General features: G+C 42.4%; 1 protein-coding gene across 2 annotated transcripts in view; it reads left to right on the top strand.

The window, feature by feature from the left end:
- The window catches only part of DCLK3 (doublecortin like kinase 3), a 49,135-nt gene that overhangs the window by 5,081 nt on the left and 19,074 nt on the right, over positions 1-24,980 (top strand). The window contains exons 1-2 of one of the 2 annotated variants that reach the window (XM_010376616.2): positions 19,237-19,300; positions 19,979-21,855. In XM_010376616.2, coding sequence (XP_010374918.1) covers positions 20,404-21,855 — 1,452 coding nt within the window. In that variant the 5' untranslated portion in view covers positions 19,237-19,300; positions 19,979-20,403. Of the gene's footprint in view, positions 1-19,236; positions 19,301-19,978; positions 21,856-24,980 lie in introns of those variants that run through there. The other variant, XM_030938403.1, reaches the window with a different exon arrangement.

Here is a 24,980-nt window from a genome sequence, read left to right on the forward strand (position 1 = left end):
TTGTAGATTCCTAGTGTTGCTTAAATTATTTTTATTATAATGCAGTTTAGGTATGTAGTAGTTTTAAATGAGTCTAAACTCTTTATACTTAGAGCTGTCATATGATCACATAACCAAAACAAATATATAAATAAAATATCAACACAGCTACAATCCAACACAGCTAAAATCCAACACAGCTTGGATTGGAAGTTAATCCAAGTTAATTTGGATTAACTTCATGAATTAATGTTCTTATGAAGTTCTAATGAAGTTATTTTTGCTAAAATGAAATCCCTATTTCTGGTTATAACAGCTGCTGTTCAGGTTCTTAGGAATTTGGTATGCAGTGTGCCATGCCGCAAGGTTGTATGATGGCTCAATTTTCTCATCAGTTTCCTCTCTATACACTAAGCCTGATTTGTTATTTTCTCATTAGCCTATGATAATTAAAATAATGTTTCTTGATGCCAACTGTCTCAGTTTGTTTGTGCTGCTGTAACAAAACACCTGAGGCTGGGTAATTTGTAAAGAACAGAGATTCATTCCCAACAGTTCTGGAGGCTGGCAGGCCATGATTAAGGCACCTGTAAGCTTGATGTGTGGTGAAAGCTCATTCTCTGCTTGTTGCTACACGCTCCAAAGGGGATGGATCTTGTGTCTTCACACAGTGGAAGGAATAGGAGCCAACAAAGGGCCTAAGCTAGTTCTTTTCAGCCCTTTTGTCGGTCACTCATCCATTCTGTAAGGCAGAGCCCTCTTGACTTAATCACTTCCCCAAAACCCCTACCCTTCAATATCACCACACTGCAATGGGGACTAAGTTTTAACATATGAATTTTCCTGGTTATTCAGAACCATAGCACCAACTACAGTATAAATGCAAGAGTATATATGGTGAAATTATGTGGTAGCACTGTCATAACATGGCCATTCAGATGATCCAGAATATGTTTCTGTTGATTCTTTAAACAAGGTGATTATGAAAGTGAAAACAGAAATTTAAACAAAACACAATTTTGAGAACTTGTGTACCCTCCTAAAATAGGTTTGAGGATCTCCTGGAATTTGAGAAACAGGTGGAAAACTACTGGAGTGTTTAATGAAGGGGACATAGATGTCCAGCTTTATGGTTTAGAGACATCACTTTTCCCAGGGTGTGTGGAGTGGCTGAGGGGGAGAGAGAGGAAGGCCGAGACAGCAGAATCTGGGGTGGCTTGCAGGTAGCTGAGCTAAGATGTCATGAGGGCAGGTGCTCAGATGTAGTTAAGGGAATGGGAGAGAGGAAGCATGGATTTGAGAGACATGTAGGAGCTGGAATTCACAGAACTTGGAGGTTGACTGCGATGTGGGGGGGATGGAAGGAAAGAGGAGTCAAGGATGACTCTTGGTCTTGGAGGTCGAGGGTAGTTGATGGTACCACTGACCAGGATGAGGACCATAGCCATAGGTGTAAGATGTCCATGGCAAGAATGGGAGAGCTCAAGACCAGAACTGTGTTCTGCTGTATTCACCATCCCATTTTTTCTCATTGATGTAACTTTTCCTGAACCAGTTTCTGAGAAACTGCTGCATCTTGCAGTGCCTATTTTTCTTCTACGGGACATTAATTATTGCTCATTAAGATGATTTGAATGGCTTTATTAGCTTTTCTATTGCGCTTGCTGCTTCTGTCCTGTAGGAGCAGATTCTGGCAATATTGCCTGATTAAGCACACACTTTTTTTGTGCTCTATGTGTTCAAAGGAGGTGAAAAAAATTGAGAAAACTGTAGATGGTTCTGAGCTAGAAACTGTCATACCATATAATATGAGATTAGTTTTCTGCCTTCAGTTTTTATTTTAAGAACACAAACAATCAACTTTCCACTCTGTGTTTTTGGACAGAGATACTGAAAATTCTCTGAGGAATGAGTAGAGGTTAAATGATCTCTAGGTAATTACATAAGAAGTAAAATGGAAACACTGCACTTTGGGGAAGTGGAGGGCAGAGAACACAAAGCCACACAGACAGACAAACAAAAATTTCACAAACCGAAAATAAACCCCTGTGGTTTCTAGAGTGAAATGTCATGTTAATTAAAATTTTGGCATTAAATATTTTAAAATGTAACTTAGTATTTACTTTTTGTATAAAAAATTAACCTAATGCACCAACTGATGGAGGGAAGCAACATGAATAGGCTGCCAGAAGTGGCTTTTACTTTCCTGTTCCCACTTGAGAAACTTCTGCTTTCTCCTGGTCTCAGGCATTGTTTTCATAGCAGAGCCTCTGAGGCCCTCCAGGGAGATGTGTAACCTCCCCTCTTCTGAGTCTATCTGGAACTTGTGATAAAGGTTTTGTGAGCGAGGGCATACCTGTCACCCACCCCCAGACACCACATGCCACTTGAGGATGGCACCATGTTTTTTCATCCCAGAATCCCCCCAAACTAGGAGGGCATTTCCCCTAACAGTAGTTTCCATACCCACAAGCTAGTCCAGGGCACCCTAGAGGAAGTATCTTTGGGTCTCAGGGTTAGTTGGAGGAGCAGATTTCCTAGCAATAACAGCCATGACTTTTTGCGAATGTCTCTTCCAGGAATGGGTTAGACAAGGCTGGTTATTCATTTTAATTCAGATGTTGTTTCGGTTTCAGAGGGCTACAACAAAAGTTCCCTGGAGCTTGGGTCTCTCCATTTGTGCCAGAGGCAGTGGGTCTTGCCAGATAATTAATGTGCTCCCATTCTTTAGCAGATGCTATCAGTCCCTGTCCATGGTCCCTGAGCACACATCTTTCCTGTTCTGGTGGTTTCCACTGCAAGCCACTGCAACACTGTTAGACGGCTTTCTTTGGTTGCAGGGGCATGGTTGGCCCCTATCTGGTGCAGATAGCCACAAGTGCTGGGCAGCTAATCTCCTGGGAGCAGCCCTCAATCACTAATGGAAGGGAATGGATGGATGAATATCACAGTTTCCTTGCCCCTCTGGAAGGATAACTCTGAGGCATGTTCTACCCAATCTCTCCAGAGGTTCCCAGGAGAACTGAGCCTAGGCTGGACATAGCAGTAACTTACTCTTTGATGCCACTGTCCTACTTCACTTCTCCACTCTCCTCTAGTGCTTTCTGGGATCACCTCCCAAATCAATCCATATCCATGCCCCAGGCTGTGCTTTTAAGAGAGACCAAGGTGATTGGGGTTATGTGACCAGCTCTGGCCACTGGACTGTAGGTGGAAGTGCCATGTGTCACTTCCCATTCCAGGTGGTTGAAAGCCAGGATACCACCATTGTCTTTCTCATCTGCTACTCGGGCAACCTTGGAGGCCATGTGCTTTGAATGGAGGATCAGAGATGGAGAAAGCTGCTAGGTTTACACTGGGATTCATACAAGCAAGAGTCTTTTATTGTGGTAGCCCTAGAGCTTTTTGATATTTATCAGTTAGGGCACCTGTCTGTCTGATATACAGTGTCACCCTGTCGTTTTTTGGGTGCCACCACTGATGTCAGCCCATCCTCCGCTTCTCCATCCTACACTGGTCCATAAGAACTCTTGGAATCTGCTATCCATGACCTCCTTTAATGCTTTTCATTTCCAAACTCCCCTCCTCTTCAGTAGTTTAATATTAAAGTAAAATTTATGTTTCTCGATGGTTTTTAATTCATCTGGAAGTTATTTTGGTATTATTTGTGAAATAAGAATCTAAATTCATTTTATTTCCAAATTATTAACCAGTTGTTCCAGTATTGAATAAAAATCATTCTAACCTTCCTTGCTAGTTTGTAATCACCTTTCATTATACATTAAATTCTCATATAAAGTAGTATCTATTTTGGGGCTACAGTTTTTTTTTCTTAAATTCTTGTGCAAGTACCAAGACATTGTAATTGTAGCTCTGTAATATATTTTACTATCTTCGTTACTCACTACTCATCTCCTTCCTGTCCTCCCTCAAAAATTGTATTAGTGCTTCAATTGCACAAAACCTACAAATTATAAATGGGAAGAACTGATATGTCTATTAGGCTTTTACATTCCAGAATGGACAGTCATTTAAATGGCTTTTCTAATTCCTCTCACAGTTTTGTGGTTTTGCTTATGTTGCTCATACACATTTTTTGTTAGTTATTCCTAGCAATTTTCTATATGTTGACATATAAATGTTATGAATTTTTTCATGTATTTTTCAATTTATTGCAGTTCTGTCAAAAGCTTGTATGTACATATAAGCTTCACTATACATATAGAAAATTCATAGATAGTTAATATATGTAATTAATGATTTTTTTTGCCTTATAGCTGACTACTTTCTAATTATATTTGGAAGTAAAAACATATAAAAACTATTTCATGAGCGTCCATGTACTCTAATTGCTTTTCCAGGTGGCTCAGCATAAACACATAGGTATATCCTAGAACTGAAATAAGTTCATGGAGAGAAGGAAAGATGGAGAGAAAAGATACATGAAGGAGCTGGCTGTGTGGTAGCAATCAGGTTTTCTCCATCACAGAACATGTGCAGAGTTACAGGGGCCAGGAAAACAAATAACTTGGGTTCATTGTGGGTTTTCTCTTTGAGACAAAAGCTCTTACACATTTAAAACTTACCTGTAGGTGTTTCTGACTGGTCCTAGACACTGCTAGCACCAAATCAAAGTCTTCTCCTAGATGATTGAAACTTGTCAGAAATAATGTGTTTATGTTTTTGGTCTGGATAAGAAAAGATGATGTCAGAGGATGCCACCTCTTCAGTAATGTTAAAGACAGGTCTGGCAGGTCAGACAGTTTAATGTAAAATAAAAGGTCACCATATCCCTAACCGGGGTCTTACCTTGTGTTCAAGTTGAGAAAACCAAAATCAGTGGACTTATTAATTTAAAAAGAAAAGAGAAACAGAAAGAAATGAAATATATTAGGTTGAAGCTCCTTTTTCTTGGAGTCAACTGATGTCCAAGGGTTGTAGGCCTCTAAGTCATCCGATTTATAAGGAAACTCTTTAGTATTAGTCTATAAGTATGCTATGCAATGGCTGCTGGGAACTTTTAGTGCCTTTTCTTTAATGCCGTTAATATTAACTTAGAATCCAAAGAATTGACCATTTTCTGCAAAGACTACATAACTGAAGATGTTTAACTGGTTTTGAAGATTATATTTTCCAAAGAAGTTCTGTAGCATGAATGAAAAACAGGAATACATACTCATATTAAGAAGTGGGAACAGGCTGGGCATCATGACTCACACCTATAATCCCAGCAATTTGGGAGGCCAAGGCGGGAGAATCATTTGAGCCCAGGAGCTTGAGACCATCCTGGGTAACATAGTGAGACCCCCATCTCTTTAACAACAACAACAAAAATTAGCCTAGGTGGGAGAATCACTTGAGCCCAGGAGTTTGAGACAAGCCTGGGCAACATAGTGAGACCCTATCTCTTTAACAACAACAACAACAACAACAATTAGCTGAGTGTGGTGGCTCATGCCTGTAGTGTCAGTCACTTGGGAGGCAGAGGTGGGAGAATTGCGTGAGCCTGGGAGTTTGAAGCTGCAGTGAGCCACGATGGCACCACTGTACTCCAGTCTGGGCAACAGAACAAGACCCTATCTCAAAAAATAAATAAAATAAAGTAAAGCATCTGAAAACCAACTGAAAGACATCTGGAATTCCTATGTTCTCAGGAATGCTTGTTAGTTACTTGCTTTTTTTCCGGTTGCTTTGTCTGCATTACAAGGCAAAAACAGCAGAGGCTTCTTGGTTCTCTTTATGTTTCCTTTCTCGTTCTTTCTTCGTCATGAGTACAAAGTGGATGTCTTTATTAAGCTGTTTCCTTAGAAAGGAAAGTGGTGTTAGTGTTGAGCTGCAGAGGGCTAGGTAAGGAGGCAGAGTGGGATCTTTGTATTTTGCTCCCAACATGTTCACCTGGCCACAAACGCGATGTGTGGGTTTTTAGATAGTTTTAAGTGAGCATGTTAACAATCAAAGAAAAAACATACATGTTGGATTTTTATTCTGTTGGGAGGAGGAAGTGGGACTTTAAATATCTGCCCATCTCATAGGGAAAAAAAAGGAAAGTTTTATATTTTCTATGCTGCCTTGAATAACTGTCAAAAAACTCTCAGCAGTTTCTGGCTAGCTAGCTGTCTCCATCTGGAGGTTGGCATTGTGTTTTTTTAACCTACAATTAACTACCATCCGCTAAAAATTCAGCCAGTCATAGTCATATCCTTTCATAGCTTCTTAAGAATTTTTTCTTAAATGTTCTTACAGTTCTTTTCCTACTCTTGACAATATCAATTTTTAGTATAAAAGCTACAAAATTAGATGCCAGAGACATCACTGATGATTACCATGAACTATTTGTTCATTGGCTCACATATGTTTATTATCTGCTACATGCCACTGTGGTAGGGTCAGTACTTTTAATTAATTTAAATTTAAATGGAAAATATCCATATGTATCTAGCGGTTATGGTATTAAACATTGCAGAGGTCTAGAGACTTGGGGAAACAGGTTAAAGCATCAAGTAAATTGTCATTTCAATGGTGATATGTGCTATGCAGAAAGAAACCAGATTGGTGAGGGAGGGGGATGGAGCAATTTGAGGATCTTTCAGGTAAGGCCTCTTGGAGTAATGATATTAGATCCATCACAGACCTGAAGAAAGGCAGGAAGGATGTTCATGAGAGAAATAGTTTCAAGACACTCCAGGCACCTCTGGGTAATTATTTGCCATTTGTTTTTAATGAAACAGGAGAGAAGGAATGTCTTCTACTTATGAATTCTAAAAATACCACAAAACCATCAGTGCTCATTCTTACTGTAAAATATGAAGACCTTTCATAATTTTGGGCAATGGTGAGGGTCTGGTTTCCCTGGAAGCAGAACCTGAGATGCGGATTCTTGTGCATGTGATTATTCTGGGACAGCTCTCAGGAGAAGGGAGTCAGGTGGGTAGGGAGTATGGTCAAGCAAGGGAATGGTCTCAGCTGGAGTCACATCTCAGCCCCAGCCATGGGGAGCCCTGGAACATACATTGTACCATGGAATTGTCCCACCCTGGGGTAGAGTCTGGGTCTTTTGTACCCCTCCTCAAACCCCTGTCCATCAGTCATTGATTATGGGCTGTGCTTGTGAAGGCAGAGTTGGGTGTGTGACCTCCTGGGTAAAGTGGCTCCAGTCAGCCAAAGTAACTCTTGGGAGACTTGGGCAGCGATGGGCTGCCAACACGTGTAAGAGCTGGAGGAGAGGGCAGCCCTGGTAAAGGAATCTGGGTGGGTACCAACGAAATCCATGACAGTGTGCTGGCCCTACAGAATGTTGATGGCTGTGTAGCTTTAGATAAACGTTGGGGCAGAAATAGATGAAAAGTCCTGAGTGCATGCTTGGATGATCACCCAGTAAATTCTGATGACCCAACCAATCGTCTGTTTTCATTGAACACTACTGTGGGTTTATTGGGTTCTTTCATGCAACACCTGTTCATTGCCAGCCTACCACATACCTGGCACTAGGTCTCTGTGTTTAGAATCTTGCCATGCAAGGCCCATTTATTTAGTAGACTCCATCTCGACAAATTATATATATTTGGCAAATGCCATGATATAACATCACAAGAAATCCTGAAGAAGCTTAACCACAACTCCTGCAGAAGCTGAAAGCTGCTAAGGTTTATCCTTATAAAGGCTCTGAAGGCAACAGTCTGTGTTGAAACATTTGCGTCTGATGCTTTCAAAAGGCTTAGATGCAGCAGTTGGGCTGTTAGAGGGAACTGTGTCAGTTTCTGCCCACTGAGGTTGGCTTCTCAGCAGAGAAGCAGTTCTGCCTTAGTCCCACCACTGTCAATCTGGTTTAATCTGAGTGCTGACCATATGTGGGCAACCTTATGCCTGTCATCTCATTACAATCTTTACAGCTATCCTGGGAGGACGGGCTAGTGGGGGCCATGCAGGTTCCCATGGCAGTGAGGACTGCTGGGTACTCCACCAGCAAAGATGCGTTGTACTCAGGATGGGTATTCGGGCCGCTGCTGAAGCTTTATGGGTCCAATTGGATGCCTGACTTCATCAGGGTGTTGGTACCATGACTTCTCTACTTTTGAATTAGAGGAAAACCAAACCCAGTCTGAATTCCCAAAAAGAAGAAAAGTTTTCACCTTAAGCTGCTTTACCCCAACATCACTCTTCTTTGTTTGGAATCTTAATACACTTTGAGGAGTTGTTTTCTTTTTTTAGATCATCCCGTCTACAGGGATATCAGGGAAAAACTCATCTGTTTATTGCCAGCTGCAGGAACACTGTGTGACTTAATTTTGCCCAGTTGGATGTTGGCTGGCTTAACAACTAGGGCAGGGCTAAACTGAGGTTGCTTTGCTTCAGTGTTGATGCCTGTTGATGCGTCTGAGTGCTGCTCTGTTTTCTCTGGATAACCCCATGAGCTTAACATTCCGTGTTATAAATGACACCTCTAAATCTGTCCATGTCATTGTTCAAAAACATTCAGTATCTGCGGAAGGTTTGTTTCGGTTCTTACTAACTGGTTCTGTGGCCTTGGGCTAGTTGCTTACCTTCTCTGGCCTACAGTTATATTTTACAGCTGGGAAAACTGGGCTACTATCCTTGCAGTTCTAAAATGCAAAGATCTGCACCCACACAACTTTTGCATCCCACACACATGTCCTCTTTAGATTGGATCTTTTGTTTACAAAAGATGCGTATTTCAACACAAGCAGTTTGTGAGAATTTTTACCAGCAAGTCTAATCATCGTATAAATGACCATGTCTTAACTATTTATGGAATGTCCTTCCTCAGTCTGGTGGATGTAAACCTCCAATAAACAGCACAGTGGAGCTATTTAGCTTATTTATTTCTTCTTGAGAAATAAATTGAAAAGAAATTAAGAAGGCTGGGTGTGGTGGCTCACGCCTGTAATCCCAGCACTTTGGGAGGCCCAGGCAGGTGGATCACTTGAGGACAGGAGTTTGAGACCAGGCTGGCCAACATAGCCCTGTCTTCACTAAAAATACAAAAAATTAACTGGGCATGGTAGTACATGCCTGTAATCCTAGCTACTAGGGAGGTTGAGGCAGGAGAGTCGCTTGAATCTGGGAAGCAGAGGTTGCAGTGAGCCAAGATTGTACCACTGCACTTCAGCCTGAGTGACAGATCAAGATTCTGTCTCAAATAAATAAATAAAAAGAAATAAAGAAGAATTAAACATTAAAATAATTAAATTAAGAAGTAAAAGAAATTTATTTCTTCTTGAGAAATTTGGGTAATGTGTCTTTCATGGGATCCATCCATTTCATTTAAGTTGTCTCCTTTGCTGGCATAAAATTATTCATACTATTTCCTTATTATTATTTTACATAAACAGCTCCAGTGTTTCCCAAGTGTATCACCTCTCTTTAATATGAATGAAGGCTATATATTTTAAAAAACATTTTTTTTCAAATTATTTTACTGGCTTGCCATTTAATTATGTGTTGGACATGGAGGTTGCCTTATCAAGAAGTCAAAATCATTTAAAACCACTTTCTGAAGAATCTGCAGGCTGTTTGCCTCCTTATTCCTGTACACAAATGGATCATGGAAGTTTCCACTTCAGATCTCATTTATTAGACTGACCCCTCATCTGATAAACGAGGTGTGAGAGTCTTCAGATCCAGGCACTGACAGATGGTTCAAATATTCCAAGTATCCTTACACCCATCTAAGATCCATTCAAGCCAAAGTGTGAAGATGTAGAAATGAGACTGATGTGCTTCATCTCTAGAAAAAAGGAGATGGAGTATGCTTTTAGAATGATTTCTGCAACCTCACCAGTAGGAATGGAATATGGTGAGGGTCTGTCTAGCCTAGTGTATTTTAAAGTATTGCATGACACAGGTCAGTGGACATTAGTGGGGTGGTGAGGGCCCTTAGGGTTTGACAACCAGGGAGGGAAAGGAAACTGTGAAGTCTTGCAAGCATCCAGTCAGCTGAAGGGAAAGTAGCCCCAGAGCACTTGAGGGCTCCCCTTCCAAATGAGTACATCCAAAGAGCCGCCCTGCATATAGCACTGAGAAAAGCAAAATTCAGCCCCAATCAAGGTTACTGTGAATCTCCTCACTGTAACAGACAATTGGGATTAAATATTCAGGGCATAGGAAACAGCAGCCTGGCCTGGGAGCCATGCCCTCTTGGAATTTTACTGAGTGTGTGATGAAGCCCCAGGGATGTGATCATGGGTGAGTTGGGAGAGTTGGGAGGAAACATGAAACCCGGGGTGAGACTGAAAGAGAAGCTGTCCCTAAGGAGTGCTCTGGTCAAAGCCAACCAGCATCAGATGTCTCAGAGAAGGACAATGCAGGGGACAGGGTGGCGGCATCTGGAGAAGCTCCCCATGCATTGGCACAAAGAACTGCAGGTGAAGAGAATCCTGTTGGAAAAGGAAAGAGGGCCAACCTGCTTCAGAATTTATGGAAGAAAAGAAAAGCCCAAAGGTAGCATATGAAAAATGACTGGAAAGCAGAAGGGTTCACCTGGAGGAAAAGTGGTCAGGTGGTTAGAGAGAAAGGTTATTGTTATGTTTGCTGGCAGGTCCGAGGCCTCACCAGCCTTGGGAGGAAATGAGGCCATGTTAATATTAATGCCTGGTGTGCCCTCTGCCAGTGTCCTCAGAGTTCCCAGGGCAGGATGTTACCTGTGCTCATGTACACTGTGGCTACTGTTCTGAATCCTTCCTCCTGTTCCCTGCCCCTGTGGCCCTCCTGCTGTTGCTATCTCCCCAGGGCCCCGCATCACCCTCCTCTGCTGAGGCTGCCCTGGGTCCTGGGGCCTGTTCTGGGCAAGGCAGGTGTCTGGTCCCCCTCTCACTCTGCTGTGCCTTGTCACCTGGATCCCAGAGCTTCACACAGTCTTTGAAACACAGCTCCTTCAGCATTCTCCCTCAACCCTGCATTCCAACAGCACTTAAACCAGCTGTTCTGGGATTGGGAGCACAGGGGCAGAGGCCATACTGTTCCCTCTTTCTCATTGCCTCCCAGGCCTGTTATCTCCTCCCTGGGGGCTGCGAATGCCTGTGCACAAAACACCTCCTTCCCCATTCACCCATACCCCTGTCTGCGCATTTGGCAACTTATACAAATAAACAGATCCTGGAAAAATAAACACACTTCTGAGCCAAATGTGATCCTGGGTCCTGGTTTGGGTTTAGTTGGGTCATGCTGCCATACTTTAAGGGCTAATGAAATAGATAAGTACAAGTCCAAGGGCTTTATGATCCCCTGATGCCCACTGAGGGCTGCATATTTTGGTTTCACTAACCACTTTGGCAAAGCAAGAGATATTCTGTGGCAGTGCATTTCAAGCAAATGTGCATCATACCACCTGAGGTTCTTTTTAAAATGCAGAATCTGCTTTTGTAAATTGGGGGTGGAGCCTGAAATTCTGCATTTCTAAGATGCTCCCAGGTGATACTGATGCTGCTGGTCCACTTTGGGTCATAAAGGGGATCAAAATATGCTACCCCCAAATATGACACTTTGTCACAAGAATTATTTTAAGCTGAAGGTATTTGAGAAACAGCAGATGGAAGAAAAGATCTCTGTCCTCTCCCTATTTACGTAAAAGTGGACATAAATTTTCCTTTGTGAAGTTGTTCCTCTCAGTTGTCTTATAACAAGAAGGGCTGAACAACTGTTAATCACCAGAGAGGACTCTAGACTCATATCAGCCCAGAGATGGCTCTGAGAGGAATATGCATAACAAACCTTACTAAAATAATCTTTATCTTCCACTAGTTTCTCATATATATATATATATATATATACATCTCTTTTTTTCCCCATAGAAGCTCAAACCTTTTCCCTTTGTTTTATTACTTCTCCACAAGTTTATCATTCTTTGTTAAAATGGTATATAAGTCTCTGAGTCTGACTACCTTTTTGGGATTTTCACTTCATTTCTGTGAGGCCCTTATATGCATATGAAAGAAACATTTTTTGCCTGTCAATCTGTCTTTTGTTGGTTTATTTGGCAGGGCCCCAATCATTTAACCTAAAGAGTAGAGGAAAAAAAGGTTTGTTCCCCTCTAACAGTGGGCAAATTCTAGATCATTTCCTTTGCCACTTCCGTTTGCTGTACTTAAAATCTTTTGTCAAGGGAACCATGGCTGGATTTTGTGTTTCACTGCACTGATGCCATGTTTTTATAACATATCACAAATTACTTATTAACTTTATGAAAATAACTACTTATAGGCAACTTGCACTACCAAAAGGATACTCTGGAATTTCACTATATATCCTTGGTGCTCAGAGTGTGTCCAGGCCCAACAGCATCAGCATCACCCGGGACCTGGTTAGCAATACAGACTGTCAGGCCCCACCTAGACCTACTGAATCAGGACCTGCACTTCAACAAGATTTACAAGTGATTTGTGTGCACATGAACATTTGAGAAGCTCTGCTCTGCAGAACATAGTAAATTGGAAATGGAAGCTTCCAGTTTAACCACTTCAGTAGGATTCTCTAAGGAGACATGTTGGTGACAGCAGGGAAAAATTCAGACCTTGTCTGTCAGTCGTCTTTGTTGTCATGGGGTGTTTGTAGGGTATAACCCAATGTTCTGGGATCTCTGGAAAGAGAGGAAAATGCTTTGTGGTTTGCATGAAGCATGAGGGTTTTTCAGACATAATAAAGCCAGCAGAAGAGGAAGTGGTAACGGTGATGCAATGATGAGATGGGTGGCCTATACTAGACAAGGGTGAGTAGGAAAACCGAGGGATGCGGGATGAGGATTATTGAGGGGGTCAGGGATAATCTTTAAAAGTGAGAAAAGGAATTTCCACTTAAAAACACTCTTGTAAACAATTGATGCAGTACATAAAACTCATAACTCCAAAGTTATCATGAGATGGAGCAGTCAATCCCATCTTTAAATTTGCGAGTAGCTTAGAAAAAAGTATCAGGCATCTGTTAGGTGGGTTAGAACAAGGCCTGGCAAATATCTCTCAGTCAGAGACCATACAGGGTTCTGTGCCAGTATGCTGGGGGGACTAAAATCAGGAGATAAAAGCCAACCCTGGACAGAGGCACTTCTGAGATAAGAGCAGGAAGAAGTCTCTTTAATTACTCTGTTTCTGATGTCTCAGTCAATGTCATGTTGGTAATAAAGAGGACAGGTAGTGAGGATGTTAATTAGAGATTGGAGTGTCATCAGTGATGACAGTCAATAAACAGCATGGCAGTTTCATTTTATTAATTTCTACAACTTTGATCAATATAGACATGGGCCAGGCTTCTGAATTACAAAACAGTAGCATTTTTGAGGCTTACTGAGAGAGGCTTCATTCCAATTTTTTATTCGTTTACAAAACCTTCCTTGGGGTGTTGGCATAATCAAATGTAGGTTCACAAATGTTTCTCCTGCCTCATCTCTGCATATGAGCAAAATGAGTTTATTCCCAAACAGCCCCTGGAAAATGCCCAGGACAAATGATTACGCAGCGAAAAGTAAAATTATTTCAGCCAGTCTTTCTCTATCTTCCACAGAAGAATAGACATGAATAGTCTCTCAGCACTGCATACTGAGGCCACAAGTGATTAATCTGGTGAAACCACAAAGAAATAAAAAGTTGATAAAAGGGAAAGTATTTTCAGGGGCACCTTTCTGCTAGGAAGAGGGGGGTTAATAATGTGGTGTTAGATGCATTGACCTTCCTTTTTTAGTCATCTTTTTGTTGTATTGAATATTACCAGATAGTTTAAAACACCTAATTCATTTTGTTTAGTACACATAATTTGTAAATGTTTATAGAGAGAGCATGTGTTACTTGGGTCCTATAACAATTTTGATTATCTCTCATTTATTTTTCTTGTGTTACTATAGCTTTTTAGGAGCCAAGATGAAAATTCTGAAGTTAATACTGACCACAGACATAGGTTTCTTTGGGTTTTAATTAGACACATGAGTTATTTTAAAATGACTTGGAAAAGGCAAAATCTCTTTAATTGTGATTTAAAAAGACAATATAAAAGAGAAATCTTTTATTTTTTTCTTGATGCTAAACTTGATTAGCAGCTAATCTTGTAACAGAGAAAAATAATTATAAGTAATTAGACAGGAAACGGGGTTAATGTGACTTACAGTCACTCTGGTAGCCTTTCTAGCATAATAAGGTGGAGAGCTGATCATCGTGGAATCAGTTTATGTTACTTTATCTAAATTGTGGCAGCAGATAAGAGACCCACTTTCTGAGCATCAAACCTATTAGAGGCAATAACGGCATGCCATGCTGGTGCAGTTACTGAGTTTATTGGCTCACCCCAGAATCAGAGCATCCTAGGACTGATGAGCAGAAACTCCGTTTATTTCCCCAGCAGACCTGTTTGCTTAGGTTTGCTGGAGTGTTTCTTTTATTATCTCGTCCCTACTGGTTTTTCATTTCAGCCACTATGTGAGTGACAAATTCATCCTGCCGAGTCACATTTAGCATCGTATTCTCTTTGGCCTTGAGATGTACATCTACTTGGAGGAAATTCAAGGTTACAGGACTTATTTTCTTTATGAACAGGTGAAAAATAAGCACAAGTTGAGTGCTCAGTCTAGGCAGAGCAATGCACTGGACATTCTCAGCAGTGAGTAAGACATTAATGCCATTTGGCAGGTAGTGAAACTGAAGTTCATAGGGATGAATTAACGTTCCCATGGTCACACAGCTAATAACAGCTTGTCAGAAGTCCTCTGGCCCATGGTCAGTGTTCTTTGCGCTAAAATGAAGCTTTCTCAACCTGAAGCAATGTACTGCTGTCCCCTACCTGTATTAGCCATTCTTCAGAAATGCTACTTTGTCAAATTTCCTGTGGTAGATGGATGTTTGTGATTATATTTTCTTTTCACCTCACTTATCTAATGTATTTAGGAGGTCTTTTGTGTGATGTTTACTGGTGCTGCAATTAGCAATGCTGTTATTTATGGTGAGAGCTGGAAGACTGAAGCTAGACATTTGTGTTTGATGTTAGGGTTGGGAATTAGTTCCCCAAATCTTGTGTGCTTGCTCTCTGTATTGGGGCAGAGTTGGGGGGTTTGCATAAACCCTGGTCTCTGCTTTTGGAGAGCCTACAGTTTAGTTGAGAGGGAGAATGTTTACACCTACTAAGATGAAGTAACAATTAGCTGAGATGTGCAGCAGGCAAAACCACATCTTTCATATTCTGTGGTAGGTGTTGGTCTCAGGCATTCATGCTAAATTTTGCTTTAATGAATGAGCAGGTCTTCAGAGGAGGGAGCTATCACTGTGAACTTATGAGGACAGAGAAAGTTTGGGAGTAGAGATGGGTCTTAGGCTTTACAAGATGGTGAGGCTTGGATGGGTGGGGAAATGGAGGTGGAGTGGGTTGGAATTGTGAAGGGCCTTATGTGTCAAGCAGAGGAATTTGGGTTTGGACCTCAAGGAAGCTAATAAGGAGCTACTGTAGGTTATTGAACAGATGGATGACTTATCAAAAGCAGTGCTTGCTCTTCTGTATGTGTGGGGTTAGACTGGCATTGAGGAGAGACCCTATAAACATTTATATCTTGGTGTATTGAAGTAGAAGCAGCAGTTTTGTCAAGTCCAGGCCAATTTATGTTGCCGTAGGAAGTTAACAGAAAAATAAGGTGTTAATAAGAACATATTTTCCCTGTGTTACTTCCTGGGACGTGGCTGGCTTGGTGGCTGAAGACAGAATTAGCATGTTTAATTTTTACTATCTATGGCTTCATAAACAATTTACTGTTGATGTAGGGACAGAGTACAGATTATTATCCTAGGTTATACAGGTCGAGTGAGTCTCCCTTATCCAAAATGCTTGGGACCAAAAGTGGTTTTTTATTTTTTTTTATTTCAAGGAGTTTTTTTTTTTTTTTTTTTGATCTTGAAATATTTGCATTATATTTACCAGCTGAGCATCCCAGATCTGAAAATCTGAAGTCTGAAATGCTCCAATGATCATTTCCTTTGGTAGGTATGTCAGTGCTCAGAAAGTTTGCAGGCTTTGGAGCATTTTAGATTTTGTATTTTTGGTTTTCGGATGCTCAACCGGTATGAGGGTGAGCCACATGAAATTTGTTTTTGATGGTTCAAAATTGGTAGAACTACCAGCAATTTCATATGGTTCCATTTTACTGATTTTGTAAGTAAAGGTGTTGCTGGAGCTGAGTGGACTCGGGCAGGCCTGTGGCTTTCTAGTAAGGTTGATTGGGGTAGGTTCTGGACAGTGGTGCTTAGTGGGAGACTGAAAGTACTCTGTGCAGTTGTCCTGGGGCATGAGCACGTTCCTGGAGACTGAGCCCCAGGCCTAAAGGATATGCTGTGCTCTCCCTGATGTTCGTTCTCCCTGCCCATGGACCAGGCATTCAGAGTCTTCTTCTTTTTCTCTCTTACCTGTAAAGACTATTTTAAAAGAGGAAAGAGGTCTTGTGGAAGAGAAGATAAAAATCAGTGCATCCCAAGGTTGCATTTTCCTGGTGCTTCCCAGTACCTTGAAGCAGTCATAGCTAGAAGAAGTGCAATTTCAGTAGGTCCCAGTTATGCTAAGGAGGTGGAGACCGAATTCTCACTTTTGCTGTAGACCAAGGAGCTTTTGAATGAGCTTGTGAATGCCTGGGCAGTGGAATGAGCATGTCTGATGCTGGTGTGGTGGAGGCTGAGCTGTTCTCTCTTTACATCCTTTTACAACATGCCCTGGGATGGAGGCTGCTCTTATGGAGCCCATTCTTTGTTCAGGGATGGGGTGTTCCCAGGTTGCTCTCCTAACCACTAGGGATCAGGGCAAGCTTTGAGTTAGGGTCTGCTGAGATTGACTGAGCACAGAAATCCCAGAAAGAACATCCCCTCTTCTCCCTACCCAGCTCTGGGTACCTTTGTGCCAAGTCATCCATTACCACACTCAGACTCTATAATTCCAATGTTTGGGAACTTGAGCCCACTAGTCCTATTGTAATTTGGCCTCTTTGTCACTCTATGTCAACACTCAATACATAAAGCTCATTACTGTCAGTCCTGTTCCATGAGCACTGCTTTATGCCTCCCTGACATCCCATCTTGGACCTTTTAGGAGGGTTCAGGGGCTCTCCTGAACCTCATTCTATGCTAAATGTTCAAACATCCTTAAGGTATTCACTGAATGTTCCTTTGTCCTATTGCTTCTCCCCTGAGGATCCCTCTCCTATTTCTTCCCTATAATGAATAATTCTTCCTTTCTAGGGACTATAGATTTTGAAGGTAGAGCTCAGAATTTAGCTCCCCAGGTCTGCTTCAGAACTATTATTTTTCTTCCCTCCTATAACACCTTTCCTTAGCTGAGGCTTATATCATGCGGTGATACAATATACACCCTTGCTTTGCCACTGTCATGTAGTGGCTGGCCATTCATTTCTCCATATTACCAGTGTCTTCATCTCCACGTTGAGTCTTACCTTCATCTGTACTGACCTCAGTGGCCATGTGGACAACTGGTCCAGCCCTATGTCTTGGTTCCTTTGCTATGTACTGGGTGGCCTCCACCTCATCAGGTGTTGAAAGCCCAACTCAAATCTTGTCTTCCTAGCACTCTTGGTTGCTCATTCTTATGGTACTTCATTGGATTTCATTACATCCTCTTTATGCCTCTAGGTTTTCCTGGTAGGTCTGCCCTCTTGTGACCACAGCCAGTAGTTGATCCTTTGGGCCTCCCTATCCTTTTCCCATATCTGCTTGGAAAATGCTCAGTCCAGGATATAGGCTAAAATCTCTTTCTCTGTGCCTATACTGAGTCTTCTGGGAAAATAATCAGGACTTCATTTACTTAGTCTGACAGTATCCTACCCAAGGATCCTACTGTGTGTGAAGCACATAAGAAAAACCAACAAGAACACCAGCCCTTTTGTGCACGTGAGTTTGACAGTCACCTTCCTTGACACCCTTCCTCAGTTCCCCAATGCAGGAAATACAAGCTAGTATTCTTTCTGTAGCTCTCTTTCTTTCTCTTAACATCGGCTATCTCAGACAAAAATGGAGGCAGATTAATTAAAGAGGCTGTGGGAAGAAAGAGGATAACAGATGTCCATATACAGTTTAACTGTAAATGTGATTGTTAAGCTCATAAATCGGTGGCGTGTGGGAAGATCAGTATCAGCCGCTACCTTGTCATCTCATCTGACACCTGCATCTAGATGGAAATCGTCTCAGAACAGATTGTACATTATAATTAAAAAACAAAAAGCATTCTGTGTAGATTTCCTGGGCCAAAATCCCATCCTGGCACAACTGGAGTTTCTGCTACAGTTGATTCAAGTACACTTATAAATGATTATCTTAAATTTCTTTTTAAAGGAAGCATAAACAGCAGATTCTTCCATGTAGGATATGACATATAGGTCCTGTAGGGTAACTTTAATAATTGTCATCCCACCCTTGTGGCTTAACTGAGTGACACATTCTGTTCTTTTCCAGTTTCTCTTCCTGACCTGGACAGAAACTGAGGAAATTAAACCACTCCTGCCTCAGCTGCTTTACTCTGGCTAGGCATAGTCAATCAGGAAATACAAAAGTCTTGTTTTATTCATGTACATTCTCATTATTTAAGCTCTGAACCTTGGTTTCTTTACTTTTTTTTAATAAGAAGAGGGAAAGCCATCTGGACAAGGAAATTTTTATATCTAGATTGAAACCTCCTTCAATTTTCCTATACTAACTCTAATGCAAGTGGATCTCAGTCAGAGCTTTAAGAAATACCTACCATATCATGTTGGCCCATGAGTTCTTGTGATGCCAGGTGAAGCTGTGCACAGTAGACTTCTACCTTATTGATAGATTATACTACTACTAAAGTGAAATTATAATATGAAATAGATATTAAAATCATAAGGATGGTGTTAATAACTAGCAACTATTGTGTCCTTACCATGTGTCAGACACTCTCTTAGGTAAGTTGTAATTTGATTATTTATTCTTCACAAAAACCCTGGGAGAGAGGTGTAGCATTCTTACTTTATAAATGAAAAAAAAAAAAAAAAAATGAAATACAAGTAATTTGCCCAAGTTCACACAAGTAGTCCGTGGCCGTGCCGGGATTAAAATCCAGATCTGTCTTAAACCCTGTGACCATAACCTCTTCGCATACTACTCGACCTTGAGTGAGTTCAAAATCAAGCTGAAAAAGAACTGTTCTTGGCAAGGAGATGGGTAAGATTGGGTTTTTCAAAGTTCTGGAATATTCCTGCCTCTTGTTGGCATTTCATGGGCAGCAAACCTGGCCTTTCAAAGTTCTAGAATGTTCCTCTTGTTGGTGTTCCATGGGCAGCACAACTGGCCCTTTTTATCTCAGTTGTAGATCCTTGAAGGTCAGTTCACTTTGGGGTAGCTGGAGTTGTGTTTACAGAGTCAGGCCTCACCTTGAGAGGGCTCCTGTATTAGTCCCTTTTCATGCTGCTGATAAAGACATACCTGAGACTGGGCAATTTACAGAGAAAGGTTTTCTTGGACTCACAATTAGTTCCACATGGCTGGGGAAGCCTCACAATCATGGCAGAAGGCAAGGAAGGGCAAGTCCCACCTTACATGGATGGCAGCAGGCAAAGAGAGAATGAGGAAGATGCAAAAGCAGAAACCTCTGATGTAACCATCAGATCTCGTGAGACTTATTCACTACCATGAGAACAGTATGGGGGAAACTGCCCCCATGATTCAATTGTCTCCCACTGGGTCTCTCCCACAATATGTGGAAATTATGGGAGTACAATTCAAGATGAGATTTGGGTGGGGACATAGAGCCAAACTGTATCAGCTCCCGAGGTGTGGCCCATCCTGGGGGCCTCTATGCTGACTCTGTTCTGCACTCTTGGTGTAGAGGAGACTGGGAATTAGACCTAAGTATAAAGGCTCCGTCATTTCTAACAGACTCTCAGGAACCACACTTATAAACTGTAATACTAGAATCAGTCATCTTTAGTAAAGTTTCGGTGAAGGCTAAGGGCTCTCTGAACCCATCTTAACACTCTGTTGTCCTTTTCCTGTTGCAGGACAGCAAGGCCTATGTGACCATTCTCTAAAATATTTAAGCTCGAGAATCACAGAGCGGAAGCTGCAAGGCTCCTGGCTGCCTGCCAGCCGAGGGAATCTGGAGAAACCATTCCTGGGGCCGCGTGGCCCCGTCGTGCCCTTGTTCTGCCCTCGGAATGGCCTTCACTCAGCACATCCTGAGAACAGCCCGCTGAAGCCCAGGGTCGTGACCGTGGTGAAGCTGGGTGGGCAGCGCCCCCGAAAGATCACCCTGCTCCTCAACAGGCGATCAGTGCAGACGTTCGAGCAGCTCTTAGCTGACATCTCAGAAGCCTTGGGCTCTCCCAGATGGAAGAATGACCGTGTGAGGAAACTGTTTAACCTCAAGGGCAGGGAAATCAGGAGTGTCTCTGATTTCTTCAGGGAAGGGGATGCTTTCATAGCTATGGGCAAAGAACCACTGACACTGAAGAGCATTCAGGTGGCTGTAGAAGAATTGTACCCCAACAAAGCCCGGGCCCTGACACTGGCCCAGCACAGCCGTGTCCCTTCTCCAAGGCTGAGGAGCAGGCTGTTTAGCAAGGCTCTGAAAGGAGACCACCGCTGTGGGGAGACTGAGACTCCCAAAAGCTGCAGCGAGGTTGCAGGATGCAAGGCAGCCATGAGGCACCAGGGGAAGATCCCCGAGGAGCTTTCACTAGATGACAGAGCAAGGACCCAGAAGAAGTGGGGGAGGGGGAAACGGGAGCCGGAACCCGGTAGCAAGCTGCCCAGGGAAGCCACTCTAGAAGAGAGGCACGCAAGGGGAGAGAAGCACCTCGGGGTGGAGATTGAAAAGACCTCGGGTGAAATTATCAGATGTGAGAAGTGCAAGAGAGAGAGGGAGCTTCAGCAGAGCCTGGAGCGCGAGAGGCTTTCTCTGGGGACCAGTGAGCTGGATATGGGTAAGGGCCCAATGTATGAGGTGGAGAAGCTGGTGAGGACCAGAAGCTGCAGGAGGTCTCCCGAGGCAAATCCTGCAGGTGGGGAGGAAGGGTGGAAGGGTGACAGCCACAGGAGCAGCCCCAGGAATCCCACTCAAGAGCTGAGGAGACCCAGCAAGAGCACGGACAAGAAAGAGGACAGAGACCCAGAGGATCAAGAAAGCCATGCTCAGGCAGCAGCCAAGGCCAAGAAGGAACTTGCGGAAGTTCTTCCTGTCACAGAGGAAGGGCTGAGGGAGGTGAAGAAAGACACCAGGCCCATGAGCAGGAGCAAGCATGGTGGCTGGCTCCTGAGAGAGCACCAGGCAGGCTTTGAGAAGCTCCCCAGGACCCGAGGAGAAGAGAAGGAGGCAGAGAAGGAGAAAAAGCCATGTATGTCTGGAGGCAGAAAGACGACTCTCAGAGATGACCAACCTGCAAAGCTAGAAAAGGAGCCCAAGACGAGGCCAGAAGAGAACAAGCCAGAGCGGCCCAGCGGTCGGAAGGCGCGACCCATGGGCATCATTGCCGCCAATGTGGAGAAGCATTATGAGACTGGCCGGGTCATTGGGGATGGGAACTTTGCTGTCGTGAAGGAGTGCAGGCACCGCGAGACCAGGCAGGCCTATGCGATGAAGATCATTGACAAGTCCAGACTCAAGGGCAAGGAGGACATGGTGGACAGTGAGATCTTGATCATCCAGAGCCTCTCTCACCCCAACATCGTGAAACTACATGAAGTCTACGAAACAGACACGGAAATCTACCTGATCCTGGAGTACGTGCAGGGAGGAGACCTTTTTGATGCCATCATAGAAAGTGTGAAGTTCCCGGAGCCCGATGCGGCCCTCATGATCATGGACTTATGCAAGGCCCTCGTCCACATGCATGACAAGAGCATTGTCCACCGGGACCTCAAGCCGGAAAACCTTTTGGTAAGCCTTGACTTTGGATGGTATGGGAGAGGGTGTTTTTAGAATGTGGGATAAAATGGATGTCAATTGCTTTATACTCTGTCACCTTTACACACTAGAACTTTACTTTTATGTTAATACAACATAGTTTTCCAGTATTTAAAACTATGGTTATAGGTCATAAGTTGCTGAGATAAATTAGTTTTGATTAACTTATGGAAAAAGAAACCTTCCAATTTAAATAAAATGGAAAATGTCTCATCTCTGGGAGAAAAATGCGTCTGTCTTGATAGTGACCCGCGTGAACTTAATTTCTTGGTACTTAGGTACTGGGGTGCCTCCTGGTGGCAGCTCCCCCTGAGGCTTTGTGTGCATCGTTCACCCTCCCGCTGAGATGCCACTTTGGTCTTTTTGAAGATAATGCTTTGCTGAGCAGCTCAAAAGGTGCAGTGCTGTAAGGATCTGTGAAAGGAGTGCTGATGAGGCTGGCTCTGGAGTCAGATAACTTGGGTTTGAATCCTGGCTTTCTTAGTTGCTTGCTCGAAGACAAGCCCTTTATCTTGCTGGACCTTAGTTTCATCATTTTGCAAAAGAGAAATGGTAATAGTGCCTATTTTGGAAGGTTGCCTGCAGTTTGAGTATGGGAAAAAGTAAAGCAGCCCCTGACAGCTGGGAGCTGGCCTGACACTCTTATCTCAGCGATGCCATTCTCCTGTTGAGCATAAGCAATTTCACAGATCACAACATCAGATAAGGCCACTCTGTGACCATAATGGCTCAAGACAAAAGCAAAACCCCTTTATGCGGATGTCCAAAAGCAGATAAAAATAAGAATATTGTCCAAACCACAAATAAGGTCACATGTCCCCTTTGTGGCTGCTGTGAGTGACTGAGTGCATTGCTTCATCCTTCCTACCTTCATTAAGAATTATTAAGATACCTGATTATAGAATTACCCCCACGTGCTGACACTATCCAGCCCAGAGCAAAACCCTGCTTTCACGAATCCTCCCCCAAATCATTTAACACAGCCCACATATTGTCATGAGTCCTTTAAACACTCTCTTACTTTGATTTCCAAATCCCAACCGTGTGTGTTCTCGGTTATTGCAATGAGTTGGTATATTAATGTGTTTGAGTACAAGTGTGTGCCAGGAGGTCTTTGTCATGATGACACTGTCACCCTCTGGCATGTTCACCCACTTTCTTCTTTATAGCCCTGATCACCACTTGATAGAGTCTGTATTTACCTTTCTGTCTCCCTCCTGTTATTGGAGAGAAAGTTCCATGACACCATGGACTTTGTTTCATTCAGATTGTGCTCTCAAACCCAGAACAGTTCTGTCACTTGGTCGACATTTAATACGTATTAGTTGTATGAATACCTAAAGGCCATACCATGCTGCCTGGGAAGCAGCAAGAACTCTATCAGTGGCAGGGACTATCACTATTATTATATTAAAAACAATCTTGGTATCAAGGTGAATCTCATGAGTAATCATTCAAAGTCACATCACTGCAGATAAAGCAATAGTGAATGGACACAGTGATTTTGATGGGCCATATTTTGGCGAGGAGCTGGAAAGGTCCCCCGGGGGGAAGGGATTTATGCTATTTTCTTTAGTTTCCATGGCTGTAGACTCAGCCTGGAGACACTATCCCAGTGCATTCGCCTGTCTGTAAACTGCTCTCACAAGCAGGTGAAACACTGAGTGAGTCAAACTAATTATCTGGTGAAATTAGGTCTATGTTGACCACTAAGTCGAGCAACCTTGTTTTTGTGTTTTTGTCCTAACTCATAGAATTACAGAAGCAATTTGACTGGTTGAATGAGTGGTCTGAATTACTCTCTTTGAACAATTTCATTTTTTGCATTAGCTGGAAGTCCTCGTCCTTTCTTTACTCACTTTTTGATTGTTCCTGTCTTTTGGGTCTGAGCCCAGATGTCTTCTATGTGCAATGTACTGTATGCTCTTTATTATGGACACTTTGGAATTGCAACAGAGCAGTGTTCTTTAACAACTCTCTGCTTCTTTCACTGAATAGCCTAAGCAGGAGAGATCCCTTTCGAGGCCTAAGGAGGTCCCCTGAGCTGAACATTTCAGACATGTGCCTACTATAGCATTATAACAGTTAAACAAGTTCTCAGCTATGTGGAATGAGATCACTGTCTTTTGGAGAGAGTTAGCTTAGTTTGCATTTTCTAACAAGATCCTGGCACCAGTCAGTTGAGTCGACCCATCTCTTGGGCAATAGAAGCTCTCATTTGTGTGGAGGGGTTTATCAGCTCTTTTTGAGATGGAGAAAGTCAGCACTGTTATAGATCACATGGAGGGTGGTTTGAGGAAGTAGGAAAACAGCAAGGAATATGTTTAATATGGACAAGCTACTTGCCTCTGGGTAGTTCTTCATGGTTTAAATGTCAGTACGTGCATGTGTTAGTGCTCAGAGGCATGCAATGGAATTGTGTATGTATGTGTGTGTGTGTGAGAGAGAGAGAGAGAGAAAGTGAGAGAGAGAGAAAAAGAGAGAGAGAGAAGGCAGACTACAAAGTGGTGTAATTTTTTCATTCTAAATGCATGAGCTTTTGTTTATTGGAATTGATCCCAATTGATATGTAGACCCTTTCTTTTTTTTGATTTTGAAGAAAGCCTATATACATATATTTCAAATAAAAAATCTTTTTTGTGGTGTTATGGCTTCTTCAGAAACTGTAGAAAGCTACATATTTGAGCCATCTTATGTGGAATAGGTTAATATATTTGTTTTCCTATGGATAATTTGTCAGCTTGCATTTATCAAAACGGACAGGTCTGGCACATTTATAAAACATGTTTATCCTTTTTCTGGGTGAGTAAAGTTTAACATATTGTTATGTCAGAAGTCTAAATGCTATCTGATGTCAGCGCTTTTTGGTTTTTCAGAAAGAGATAGAGATAATGTTGGATTGACAGTTGACTCGTCCGGGTTTAGCAAGGTGTCATCTCTAAAGCTGCTGATATAATTACATTGCAAATTTGTTTGGCCTTCTAAGATTTAAAATATTAATAAATATCACATTGGTGACTACTGTCCATAAGTTGGTGTTCTTCAATTGCCTTTAATTTAGTGTTTTGCACTTGTGTTGAGCTTTATATTGTCAAACT

The sequence above is a fragment of the Rhinopithecus roxellana genome, chromosome 1 (assembly GCF_007565055.1).
Source record: "Rhinopithecus roxellana isolate Shanxi Qingling chromosome 1, ASM756505v1, whole genome shotgun sequence".
Taxonomy (NCBI): Eukaryota; Metazoa; Chordata; class Mammalia; order Primates; family Cercopithecidae; genus Rhinopithecus; species Rhinopithecus roxellana.